At 45.4% G+C, this 12,243-nt stretch overlaps 1 protein-coding gene across 1 annotated transcript in view; it reads left to right on the top strand.

Moving 5' to 3' along the window:
* The window catches only part of LOC139580473 (CUB and sushi domain-containing protein 1-like), a 451,300-nt gene that overhangs the window by 412,104 nt on the left and 26,953 nt on the right, over positions 1–12,243 (top strand). Inside the window, exons 50-55 of the mRNA XM_071409207.1 lie at positions 950–1,135; positions 1,733–1,927; positions 3,566–3,739; positions 4,398–4,571; positions 4,726–4,899; positions 11,740–11,928. Coding sequence (XP_071265308.1) covers positions 950–1,135; positions 1,733–1,927; positions 3,566–3,739; positions 4,398–4,571; positions 4,726–4,899; positions 11,740–11,928 — 1,092 coding nt within the window. The remainder of the gene's footprint in view (positions 1–949; positions 1,136–1,732; positions 1,928–3,565; positions 3,740–4,397; positions 4,572–4,725; positions 4,900–11,739; positions 11,929–12,243) is intronic.

The raw sequence follows: 12,243 nt of genomic DNA, 5'->3' as shown, positions 1-12,243 counted from the left end.
TACACAGGGGGGTACCGGTACAAAGTCAATGTGCGGGGGCACCGGTTAGTTGAGTTATTAAAGTAACTATGCACATGTAACAGTATAACTTTAGTCCGTCCCCTCGCCCCGGGCGCGAACCAGGGACCCTCTGCACACATCAACAACAGTCACCCACGAAGCATCGTTACCCATCGCTCCACAAAAGCCGCGGCCCTTGAAGAGCAAGGGGAACCACTACTTCAAGGTCTCAAAGCGAATGACGTCACCGATTGAAACGCTATTAGCGCGCACCACCGCTAACTAGCTATCCATTTCGCATCGGTTACACATAGACGATAACAACAGAGAGTAGCAGCGGTGTAAGGGGGGGGGGGGGGGGGGTAATGCAAATAGTCTGGGTAGCCATTTGATTAGATGTTCTGGAGTCTTATATCTTGGGGGTAGAAGCTGTTTAGAAGCCTCTTGGACCTAGACTTGGCACTCCGGTACCGCTTGCCGTACGGTAGCAGACAGAATAGTCTATGACTAAGGTGGCTGGAGTCTTTGACAATTTTTAGAGCCATCCTCTGACACCGCCTGGTGTAGAGGTCCTGGATGGCAGGAAGCTTGGTCCCAGTTATGTACTGGGCTGTATGCACTACTTGGTGTGCTTGGACCATGTTAGTTTGTTGGTGATGTGGACACCAAGGAACTTGAAGCTCTCAACCTGCTCCACTAATCCAACTTAAACGTAAGGTTGTGATCAAATTCGACAAGAAAACAGCCTAATTGGTCCCACTGATTTTACTGGAACTATGAAGACATCTACTAGCTTGAATTGTTCTCAAAATATGTTGCTTTGTTGCTTTTGTAGATGTTCCTGTTGCTTTGGAAGATGAAATTCTGATTTGAATAAACAGTTGCAGGTTGAGAAATTATCGTTTGATGAGAGTATAATTTTTATATTTTCATATCTTTCCATTGGCAGCTATATCTTGTGGAATCCCTCAGTCTCCTGCCAATGGTTCATTCCATGGTTTCCAGTACACAGTAGGAAGCAAAGTTAACTACCAGTGCAATGAAGGGTACAGGATGGAGACAAGTTTCTCCACGAGCGCCGTCTGTCTGGAGGAGGGGACATGGAGCAATGCTGCACACCCACCTCTTTGTTTACGTGAGAAAAATAACCCTTTGTTTCTATGCCAACGGTATGTTAAAATCGCCTGCCTCATTGAGCCACTGCAGTCAATGCATGTCTCATTAACATCCTCCTTAGAGAGTAATTTGGAGCAGGTAACGGGTGAGCAATAATGACTAGATTTTTACGGTTAAGCACTCACACAAAATAAATGGTAGGATGCAACCCCGCCTCCTCAGGCCTGAGGCATTACCAGAAACACTCTCAGCAATCATATTTAAGTCATTTTGGGACATGACTGTTTAAATGACATGTTCATACTACAATGAGTGGGATTTATGTGAATATAAGATATATATATAACAAATATTTTTATGCTCATTATACTTTCTGATTTGCTTTGGCATTTCTCAGTTTTATTAATAGAATGTAATACTATGTATATACTGTAGGACAAAGACCGATAATGTACACATCACAAGACTTTTAGAATATCAAATCACTAAAGTTGGAGAACGTAAAGGAAATTGAGATTATCTTTCTCTGTCATGTCTGTATTTTTGAGTGTGTTCAGAATGAAGGCCAGGGTCACAGTATTCCATTAACTCTGGCCTATTCTCTCTCCCCTCACAGCGATCCACTGCCCTAACATTGAGAGCGTGCTCTCAGAACACATGGTGTGGCGGCTGATCTCAGGGTCACTGAATGAATTTGGAGCTCAGATAATGCTGAGCTGCACTCCTGGCTTCTACCTCGGAGGACAGAGGACAATCAAGTGCTTAGCTAATGGAACCTGGGCTGGAATTGAGGAGAAGTCTACCTGCAAGAGTAAGATACATACTGTGCATGTACCACAAGGCTGCAGTGCTTAGAGTAATAGAAAATAACATTTAAGTAATTTAGCAGATGTTCTTATCCAGAGCAACTGACAGTAGTGAGTGCATACATTTTCATATATATTTTTGAATACTGGTCTCCAGTGGGAATCGAACACACAACCATGGCTTTGTAAGCACCATGCTCTATCAACTGAGCTACACGGGAAAGATTATAATTTGTAAGAATGGAGTGCAAAATACTTGACATTTCGAGTATGAATAGTACCTTTTTCTAATTACTGAGAGCAATTTCATTGTCTGACCGGGGCTGTAATTCAGACTGGCAGTTAATAAATCTGAAATCCTCCGTGCCTCTTTGTGGCTCCCAGTGTATTTCTGGACCGTAACATGTATAATCCCCAGGATTTGGTGTAGTAGCTGGGAAGTCATAAGGCAGTATCCAAACTTGCTATTCGTTTTGATCACAGCTCTACCTATTTCCTCTACTTAAACATGTTGTGTAAACAACTGCAGTGGTGATGAAGTAATCATGGAAAATAGCCTGTGCCTAATTAGTGGTCAGAGGGAGAATGTAAATATTTTGATTAGCAGGGACTTAATATTTAATGTGTTTACATGCCATTGTGGACATGCAAAGGCACATTGGCCTTGGCTTTGATTGGGTGCATCCAGGAGTCCCTGGTGTGTTTTCTGATCATTCCCTGGGTACCTCCTTATGGGGAAGACATGCATTATGCTCAGGGATGGAATCTAAGGATTTTGGGCACTGGCCAGCTGGGCTAATAGAATAGACCATTATTTTTACTAGCCTGGGTCCAAACTCTGTCATGTGAAACTTAAAAAGAAAACATTTTACTAGCTGGTGGGTTAGTTTGGAAAATGTTCTGATAGCCTGGTCAGAAAAGTACTAGCCTCGGGCTAGCAGGATAACTTCATTTCCATCCTTGATATGCTGCATGAGTACTCATTTTCATCAATAGCCAATGTCCTTACATACTGTAATGTTTAGTGCCTCCTTTCTATTATGTGGTGAACCAGACTGTATGTGAATTTAAAGATGGTGAATGCACAATGACAAACAAACAAGCATACTGTTGCATTTGTTAGAATGGTCTGACGAAACAAAAAGGACAATATATAATGAATGTTAACATAACAGCCAGCAATGTGTGTTTACATAAGGTAGTTGGATATTTAAATGTATTGTAACATTTACAGGTAACTTGTGAGGGCTGAGTCAATCAGCTGCTGTAAGACACGACGTGCCACTTCCCCATTTAGTGTTTGAGTACAAATACACCAGTGGAGGCTGGTGGGAGGAGCAATGGGAGGATGGGCTCATTGTAATGCCTGAAATGGAATCAAGGGAATGGAGTCAAACGTGGTTTCCATATGTTTGATGGGTTTGATATTCCAGCCATTACAATGAACCCATCCACCTATAGCTCCTCCCAACAGCCTCCACTGAAATACACAATTCTCTGCATGCCTTTCATTCAGGGATATCTAGTCATTGTAGATCAAAATGCTCCACTAATCAGTCCTTATTGTGGAATTTGTTTCCACTCAGGCACAGTGGCGTGCAACCAAGTATAACTCAGTCTCTGATTGTCTGTGTCACTTCCAGTTATCTCGTGTGGGGACCTCCCCTCTCCTCCCTATGGCAACAAGATAGGAACCCTGACTACATTTGGCGCCACAGCGATCTTCATGTGTAATACGGGATACACACTGGTGGGGTCACATGTGAGGGAATGTGGGGTCAACGGGCTCTGGAGCGGAGTGGAAACCAAATGTCTTGGTACAGTAGAAATTTTGTTTTTATTATTATTAAGATTTCTGTCTTTTCTCATCCTGGACGAGCTCCAAAATTGTATCATCCTGGATGTCCCTCAATGTTATGATCTTGGACGAACACCAAATGCGGTAGAGCACCTTTATGGTTTTCAAATCATTATGCCAGAAACACATTAAGATTCCTCAGGTTACAGTTGATCCACTTCAAACTCTTGAAGGTCAACCTCTTTAAGGTCATTTCGCTTCAATTACCAGTGTCCAAATTTGATGTAGGGTAGGCAACTTCTTATACTGACCATTCTATAATTAGATTTAATCTGACCCCAACAGTCAACTCCAAAATGTCAGTAAAAAATGAAGATATATACTGTACCACCAACATTATTATCAATTAGATTATCGATCAGATAAAATGATTGAGGCAGTTCTCACCACAAAGACATGAATTATCAGGGGAGAAAAGGATAAAATGTTTTCATATGTCAAAGTGCCAAATGGTTATTACAGTCCTGAGACCATTTCAAAGGTGTGTTAGGGAATAGAAAGAAAGTTTGCGTCACAAATGTACTCTTTCATGCCAATCCACACTGTCTCAACTATTTCAAGTATCATCTTAGAACTGAAAAATAAGATGCAGGTATCTGGTTTATTCTCCCTTCTAGCTGGCCACTGTGACTCCCCTGATCCAATCATCAACGGTCACATAAGTGGTGGTGGCTCCAGTTATCGTGACACTGTTGTCTACCAATGCAACCTTGGCTTTCGCCTTATTGGAACATCGGTTCGGATCTGTCAACAAGACCACAGATGGTCCGGACAAGCTCCTGTTTGTGTTTGTAAGTGGATAAACTTAAGTTTTGTTATTGCCTTCATCAATTCTTCCTTAAATGATCAGAGATTTACAGGAATTCTCAACCTTTGAATCACTATCACTAATAATTGTGTAAAACAATTTTTGCTCTCTCTTGGCTACCTCTACTTTCTTCAAAGCCATTACCTGTGGTCACCCTGGAAACCCAGCAAATGGTCGAACTAACGGCAGTGAGTTCAACTTGAACGATGTGGTCAACTTCACCTGCAGCACAGGATATCTGTTGCATGGTGCCTCAAGAGCTCAGTGCAGGATGACTGGACAGTGGAGCAACCCTCTTCCAGTCTGTAGAGGTAAAACACAGTAACAAATACATTCAAAGCATTTCAGGTATATCCATTTAATTTGTGGGTAGAGTGCATACTTTATTTTGTATTGATAGTTTGGGCATGTCGATGGCTCACAAAGAAAAATACATTTTACTCATTGTGTATTAAAGTGGAACTGACAGCATTTGAACTACTTTGCAGATATGAAACAAACAACACATTCATAATATCAGCCTAAAATGCCCAGTTTATACTACAAAAGCAACTTTACAAGAGGTTTTAAAAATAGGTTATATATGACTCAACATTCCTTGAAGTACAGTAAGGTATTGTTGGCAGAATAGATGGATGCAATTCACTGCATGATTAATATAATTCACCAAAACATTTATGGTTATTCCAAAAAATATTGCTATCAGGTTGTAAATCACAGCTGGCCTGGTACGTTGTTTTCTGCCTCCATTCGGGATGTGTCATGTTCCTGACCTGTTTTCTGTTGTTTTGATGTGTGTGATGGTCAGGGCGTGAGTTTTGGGTGGGCAGTCTATGTTTGCTGTTTCTATGTTGGTTTTGGGTTGCCTGGTATGGCTCTTAATTAGAGGCAGGTGTTTTGCGTTTTCCTCTAATTGAGAGTCATATTAAGGTAGGTTGTTCTCACTGTTTGTTTGTGGGTGATTGTCGCTGTGTCTGTGTATTTTGCACCACACGGTACTGTCTCGTCTCGGTCGTTCCTGTTTATGTGTTCCTCGTTTCATGTAAGTTCATAGTTTAGGTCTGTCTAGTTCGTTTTGTTATTTTGTTAATCATTCAAGTGTATTTCGTTTCGTGTTTTTTCCGTCTTGTCAATAAAACATTATGTATTCATCACCCGCTGCGCCTTGGTCTACTCACTCACCGAAAGAGAGCCTTTACAGAAACACCCACCAAACCCGGACCAAGCAGCGTAGCAACGGGGAGCAGCAGCGGCCCAGTACACAGGACTACTGGACACAGGAGGAATGGTCTTGGGAGATCATGGACGGAAAAGGACCCTGGGGAAGGGTTGGAGAGAATCGCCGCTCTCGGGAGAAGGAGGCAGCCACAGCCCAGGAGCGGTGGATTGAGGAGGCAGCACGTAAGAGAGGCTGGAAGCCCGAGAGTCAGACCCAAAAATTTATTGGGGGGGGGGACACGAGGAGTGTGGCAAAGCCGGGTAGGATACCTGAGCCAACTCCCCGTGCTTACCGTGGAGTGAGAGAGCGTCGTACTGGTCAGACACCGTGTTATGCGGTAAAGCGCACGGTGTCCCCAGTACGCGTGCTTAGCCCAGTGCGGGCTATTCCACCTTGCCGCACTGGGAGGGCTAGGTTGGGCATCGAGCCAGATGTCATGAAGCCGGCCCAACGTATCTGGTCTCCAGTACGTCTCCTCGGGCCGGCATACATGGCACCAGCCTTACGAATGGTGTCCCCGGTTCGCCAGCATAGCCCAGTGCGGGCTATTCCACCTCGCCGCACTGGCAGGGCTACGGGCACCATTCAACCTGGTAAGGTTGGGCAGGCTCGGTGCTCAAGAGCACGTGTCCTCCTTCACGGTCCGGTATACCCGGTGCCACCTCCAAGTACCAGTCCACCGGTGGCAGCCCCCCGCACCAGGCTGTCTCTCCGGGTTCTCTCTCCAGCTGCTCCCACCTGTCCAGCGCTGTCAGAGCTTTCCTCCTCTCCAGCGCAGCCAGTGCCTATACCACGCACCAGGCCTACTGTGCGCCTCAGCAGGGCAGAGTCGGCCGTCTGCCCAACGCCTTCTGCACTGCCTGTCTGCCCAGCGCCGTCTGAGCCATCTGTCTGCCCAGCGCCGTCGGAGCCATCTGTCTGCCCAGCGCCGTCGGAGCCATCTGTCTGCCCAGCGCCGTCTGAGCCCGTCTGCCCAGCGGCGCCTGAACTGCCCGTCTGCCCAGCGGCGCCTGAACTGCCCGTCTGCCCAGCGGCGCCTGAACTGCCCGTCTGCCCAGCGGCGCCTGAACTGCCCGTCTGCCCAGCGGCGCCTGAACTGCCCGTCTGCCCAACGACGCCTGAACTGCCCGTCTGCCATGAGCCTGCAAAGCTGCCCGTCTGCCATGAGCCTGCAAAGCCGCCCGTCTGCCAAGAGCCTACAGAGCCTTCCGCCAGACCGGATCAGCCAGAGCCTTCCGCCAGACCGGATCAGCCAGAGCCTTCCGCCAGACCGGATCAGCCAGAGCCTTCCGCCAGACCGGATCAGCCAGAGCCTTCCGCCAGACCGGATCAGCCAGAGCCTTCCGCCAGACCGGATCAGCCAGAGCCTTCCGTCCAGCCAGGACCTGCCAGAGTCCCTCAGCCAGGACCTGCCAGAGTCCCTCAGCCAGGACCTGCCAGAGTCCCTCAGCCAGGACCTGCCAGAGTCCCTCAGCCAGGACCTGCCAGAGTCCCTCAGCCAGGACCTGCCAGAGTCCCTCAGCCAGGACCTGCCAGAGTCCCTCAGCCAGGACCTGCCAGAGTCCCTCAGCCCGGTGCTGCCCCTTATCCCGGTGCTGCCCCTTATCCCGGTGCTGGCCCTTATCCCGGTGCTGCCCCTTATCCCGGTGCTGGCCCTTATCCCGGTGCTGCCCCTTCATTTAGGTGGTTTTAGTTGGAGGGTGGTCATTGGGAGGGGGATACAGAAGCGGGGAGTGACTATGGTGGTGTGGGGACAGCGTCCGGAGCCTGAGCCACCACCGTGGTCAGATGCCCACCCAGACCCTCCCCTGGACTTTGTGCTGGTGCGCCCGGCGTTCGCACCTTGAGGGGGGGGGTTCTGTCACGTTCCTGACCTGTTTTCTGTTGTTTTGATGTGTGTGATGGTCAGGGCGTGAGTTTTGGGTGGGCAGTCTATGTTTGCTGTTTCTATGTTGGTTTTGGGTTGCCTGGTATGGCTCTTAATTAGAGGCAGGTGTTTTGCGTTTTCCTCTAATTGAGAGTCATATTAAGGTAGGTTGTTCTCACTGTTTGTTTGTGGGTGATTGTCGCTGTGTCTGTGTATTTTGCACCACACGGTACTGTCTCGTCTCGTTCGTTCGGTCGTTCCTGTTTATGTGTTCCTCGTTTCATGTAAGTTCATAGTTTAGGTCTGTCTAGTTCGTTTTGTTATTTTGTTAATCATTCAAGTGTATTTCGTTTCGTGTTTTTTCCGTCTTGTCAATAAAACATTATGTATTCATCACCCGCTGCGCCTTGGTCTACTCACTCACCGAAAGAGAGCCTTTACAGGATGCACTGTTTCAGTTTCAATGACTCAATATTCTGGACAAAAACAGATGAATGTAACTAAGACTGGGAATGTCAATACAATCAAATTAGCAAGGGCAATGATCACAAGTCAGTCATAACGTGGCTAATAAGCTAGCGTATCTATTTATGTAGCAAGCTAAAAACACGGAGCCTAACGTTAGCAAGCTGCTAGGAGGATGTCATGCAATATCATTGGAGGAGTGGGTGAGTGACTGACTTTTTCCCCTCATATCGTTTTTCGGTGGCTATACACCGCTAAAGATGCAGGTGTCATTTGGTTAACTAGCAAGAACTTGAACGACTGTTGCGCAGTTAACATATACACTGCTCAAAAAAATAAAGGGAACACTTAAACAACACAATGTAACTCCAAGTCAATCACACTTCTGTGAAATCAAACTGTCCACTTAGGAAGCAACACTGATTGACAATAAATTTCACATGCTGTTGTGCAAATGGAATAGACAAAAGGTGGAAATTATAGGCAATTAGCAAGACACCCCCAATAAAGGAGTGGTTCTGCAGGTGGTGACCACAGACCACTTCTCAGTTCCTATGCTTCCTGGCTGATGTTTTGGTCACTTTTGAATGCTGGCGGTGCTTTCTCTCTAGTGATAGCATGAGACGGAGTCTACAACCCACACAAGTTGCTCAGGTAGTGCAGCTCATCCAGGATGGCACATCAATGCGAGCTGTGGCAAGAAGGTTTGCTGTGTCTGTCAGCGTAGTGTCCAGAGCATGGAGGCGCTATCAGGAGACAGGCCAGTACATCAGGAGACGTGGAGGAGGCCGTAGGAGGGCAACAACCCAGCAGCAGGACCGCTACCTCCGCCTTTGTGCAAGGAGGAGCACTGCCAGAGCCCTGCAAAATGACCTCCAGCAGGCCACAAATGTGCAGGAACTGAGAAGTGGTCTGTGGTCACCACCTGCAGAACCACTCCTTTATTGGGGGTGTCTTGCTAATTGCCTATAATTTCCACCTTTTGTCTATTCCATTTGCACAACAGCATGTGAAATTTATTGTCAATCAGTGTTGCTTCCTAAGTGGACAGTTTGATTTCACAGAAGTGTGATTGACTTGGAGTTACATTGTGTTGTTTAAGTGTTCCCTTTATTTTTTTGAGCAGTGTATATCTCTTGCATTCACAAATTCACTCTCGTCTGAGTATGCCAGAGCGCAGAGTAACTGATGAATTTATGAACTCGCAACACCCGCTGAATATGCGCGGTGTCAGTAAACTTAGGCAAAAAAAAGTAGTAGTTAGTCATGAACGCTCTAAATAGCATGTAAACAGCCTAACCAGCTCCGCTACGACGACCAAAATGGTCAGAGTGAGGTGTTCTCTCATTTGTGTCTGGAAGTAGCTAACGTAAACTCGTACATCGCCTTGGTCCGTACAATTGCCCTTGTTTTAGCGCCCCTAAAACTTAATAGTTCCAGATCAACTGTAATGTCAATACCATTGTAAAGCATAATTTCTCCCCTTTCCAACAAAATCAATTACATGACCTAAACACTGCCCGTTTCTGCATAATTCAAGCAGGCAATGAGCCCCGTCGGGTCTTTTTAAAAATGGCTGGTGGGGAAGCGAAACTAATGCGTGATAGTGAGAAGGACAGATGTCGTGTGGGAAAATGGTTTTTTTCACTCGATCTGTCCAACTTATCACCTTATCGCCTCTAAAATGTAAATAAAACACTATAAAGAGTTGATATAATGTGTCATTACATACCTATTTGAAGGTTTGTGTCGAATTTGAATCAGGTTTTTAGGGCGGTGCAAAAGTGATCTTAGAAGTAAACAGCGGCTTTGAGAATGATGATCGCATGCAATGATGATGAAAATAATGACTAGGTATCCCCCCTTACCCCCGTCACTGTCCATTTCTTGTTTTTAAAGAGAGAGATTGTAAGACAGAAATAGTTGCTTTATGCGTGCTGTACGTTACGACATGACACGTCAAGATGTAACGGAGGGTCAGTTTTTTCAACTTTTCTCCAATACTATAGAGCCATTACCATGTCCATCAACGCTTGAATAGAAACCTAGTTCACACCCCCGATTTTGAAGTCAACACAGTCGCTACAGTCCCATTAGTTTTCTTTGTAGCCTCGTTTGAATGTCGTGGTTACGCACATTTGTACGGAATGGGGTGAGTTTACGTTAGCTAGTAAGCTAGCCAACTTGCTTGGTTGGGACAAGAAAGATTGCATTGACAGGCAAGCTGCAGAAGGACCAGTAGGATATAATTCCCCATTGATTATCAATGGAATTTGAGTTTGAAGGTAGGCCTTGAAATACATCCACAGGTACACCTCCAATTAACTCAAATTATGTCAATTAGCCTATCAGGAGCTTCTAAGGCCATGACATCATTTTCTGGAATTGTCCAAGCTGTTTAAAGGCACAGTCAACTTTGTATATGTAAACTTCTGTCACACTGGAATTGTGATACAGTTGTGTATAAGTGAAATAATGTCTGTAAAGAATTGTTGGAAAAATTACTTGTGTCATGCAGAAAGTAGATGTCCTAACCGACTTGCCAAAACTATAGTTTGTTAACAAGAAATTTGTGGAGTGGTTGAAAAATGAGTTTTAATGACTCCATCCTAAGTGTATGTAAACTTCCGACTTCAACTGTATTTGTATGACTAGAATAGTCCTCCATGCTGAAAAAGCAAGGGAAAATAAGGGGGGAAAAGTATATATAAAAAAAAAAAATTGCCTTCTTCACCTGCCACAACAATGGTCAGTCACTCCTCCCTCCCTCAGACTGTTCAGTATTCCTACAGTATGTCAGTGTGTTCCCTGCTACCTCAGCCTGCAGTATTCCTACAGTATGTCAGTGTGTTCCCTGCTACCTCAGCCTGCAGTATTTCTACAGTATGTCACTGTGCTCCCTGCTACTGAGACACTGTTCAATTTTATTTTGTAAGCCACTCTGCACACCCACACCCTCACCCAGGGTTCCAACAATCGCCTTTTTTCAAGAGGGTTACCTGAATAATGGTGTCTATTAAAGGCAAGGAACATGCCAATAGCAGGTGCCAATTATCAATTTTGGAGGGGTTTTTCCTACCTCTCTGTCCCTAGGGGTTTAATTGACTGCCAAGGCATTGGCAGCTGTCACTGAGGGAAAGCGATCTGTTTAGCTTCCCCTGGACATTAACTTTAGGCTGTTTTTTGTTGAAGGGCAATAGCTGAAAACAATGTTCAGCCAACTCTGAGGCAAGACGTACAGCTTGTTATTGTTACTGGGGCTTCCTGCCCTGCTGGTTTTAAGTGCAACTGGAGTAAATAAGGAATCTACATTTTTGTGACAAGTTAAACTAAACAGAAACTGCATATCAACCCACATGTATGACATTTCTACACAGTTATTAGAGTAAATGTATGTCAAATGCTATTGACTGTAGAAAATCTGTAGTTACAGTACATGAGAGAAGCTGTATATCTTAAAAAGCATGGATGGGTTGTTTTGAAATGAATCGGAACTTGAACAGAAATCCTGCTATTCAAACTTTCCCATTGATTTCCCTTCTCTTCTCACTCTTGGGTTCACTGTCAGACTTTAAGCATGCGGATGGTTTTATCTTGCAGTGGTAAACTGCTCCGATCCAGGCTTCGTGGAGAATGCCATTCGTCACCCGCAGCAGCGCTTCCCCGAGAGCTTCAACTACAGAACCAGTGTGATGTATCACTGCAAGAGGGCCTTCTATCTGCTCGGCTCATCACTTCTCACCTGTCAGTCAAACGGCCTCTGGGACAGATCACTTCCTAAGTGCCTTTGTGAGTAATATGCTGGGATTGTCTTGCTCAGGGTACAAGAAGTGGTAGAGGTAGAATCTGGGTCCCAAGTGGTGTGGTTAGTCGCTGTTGGAGAATGATAAAAAAGAGTGAAATTTACTGTTCTTATCGTGGTGAGAAAGAAAGAATCATTATGGCTGTGCTGACAATTTTGTATATAGTGTTAAAGTTAGTGATGAAAAGGGGTTGTGGGAGTAGTAGTGGTAACAGAGAAGGCATAGAATAAGGAATTGGGGTGTTCAACTCAAACGTTTATAGTAATAACAAGTGTTTTGGTGCTGGGTTCAAAAGGCATAT

This window comes from Salvelinus alpinus, chromosome 7, assembly GCF_045679555.1.
Source record: "Salvelinus alpinus chromosome 7, SLU_Salpinus.1, whole genome shotgun sequence".
Classification (NCBI taxonomy): Eukaryota; Metazoa; Chordata; class Actinopteri; order Salmoniformes; family Salmonidae; genus Salvelinus; species Salvelinus alpinus.
Note: the sequence above shows the minus strand (reverse complement) of the source record. Positions and strands in the feature narration are given on the sequence as shown.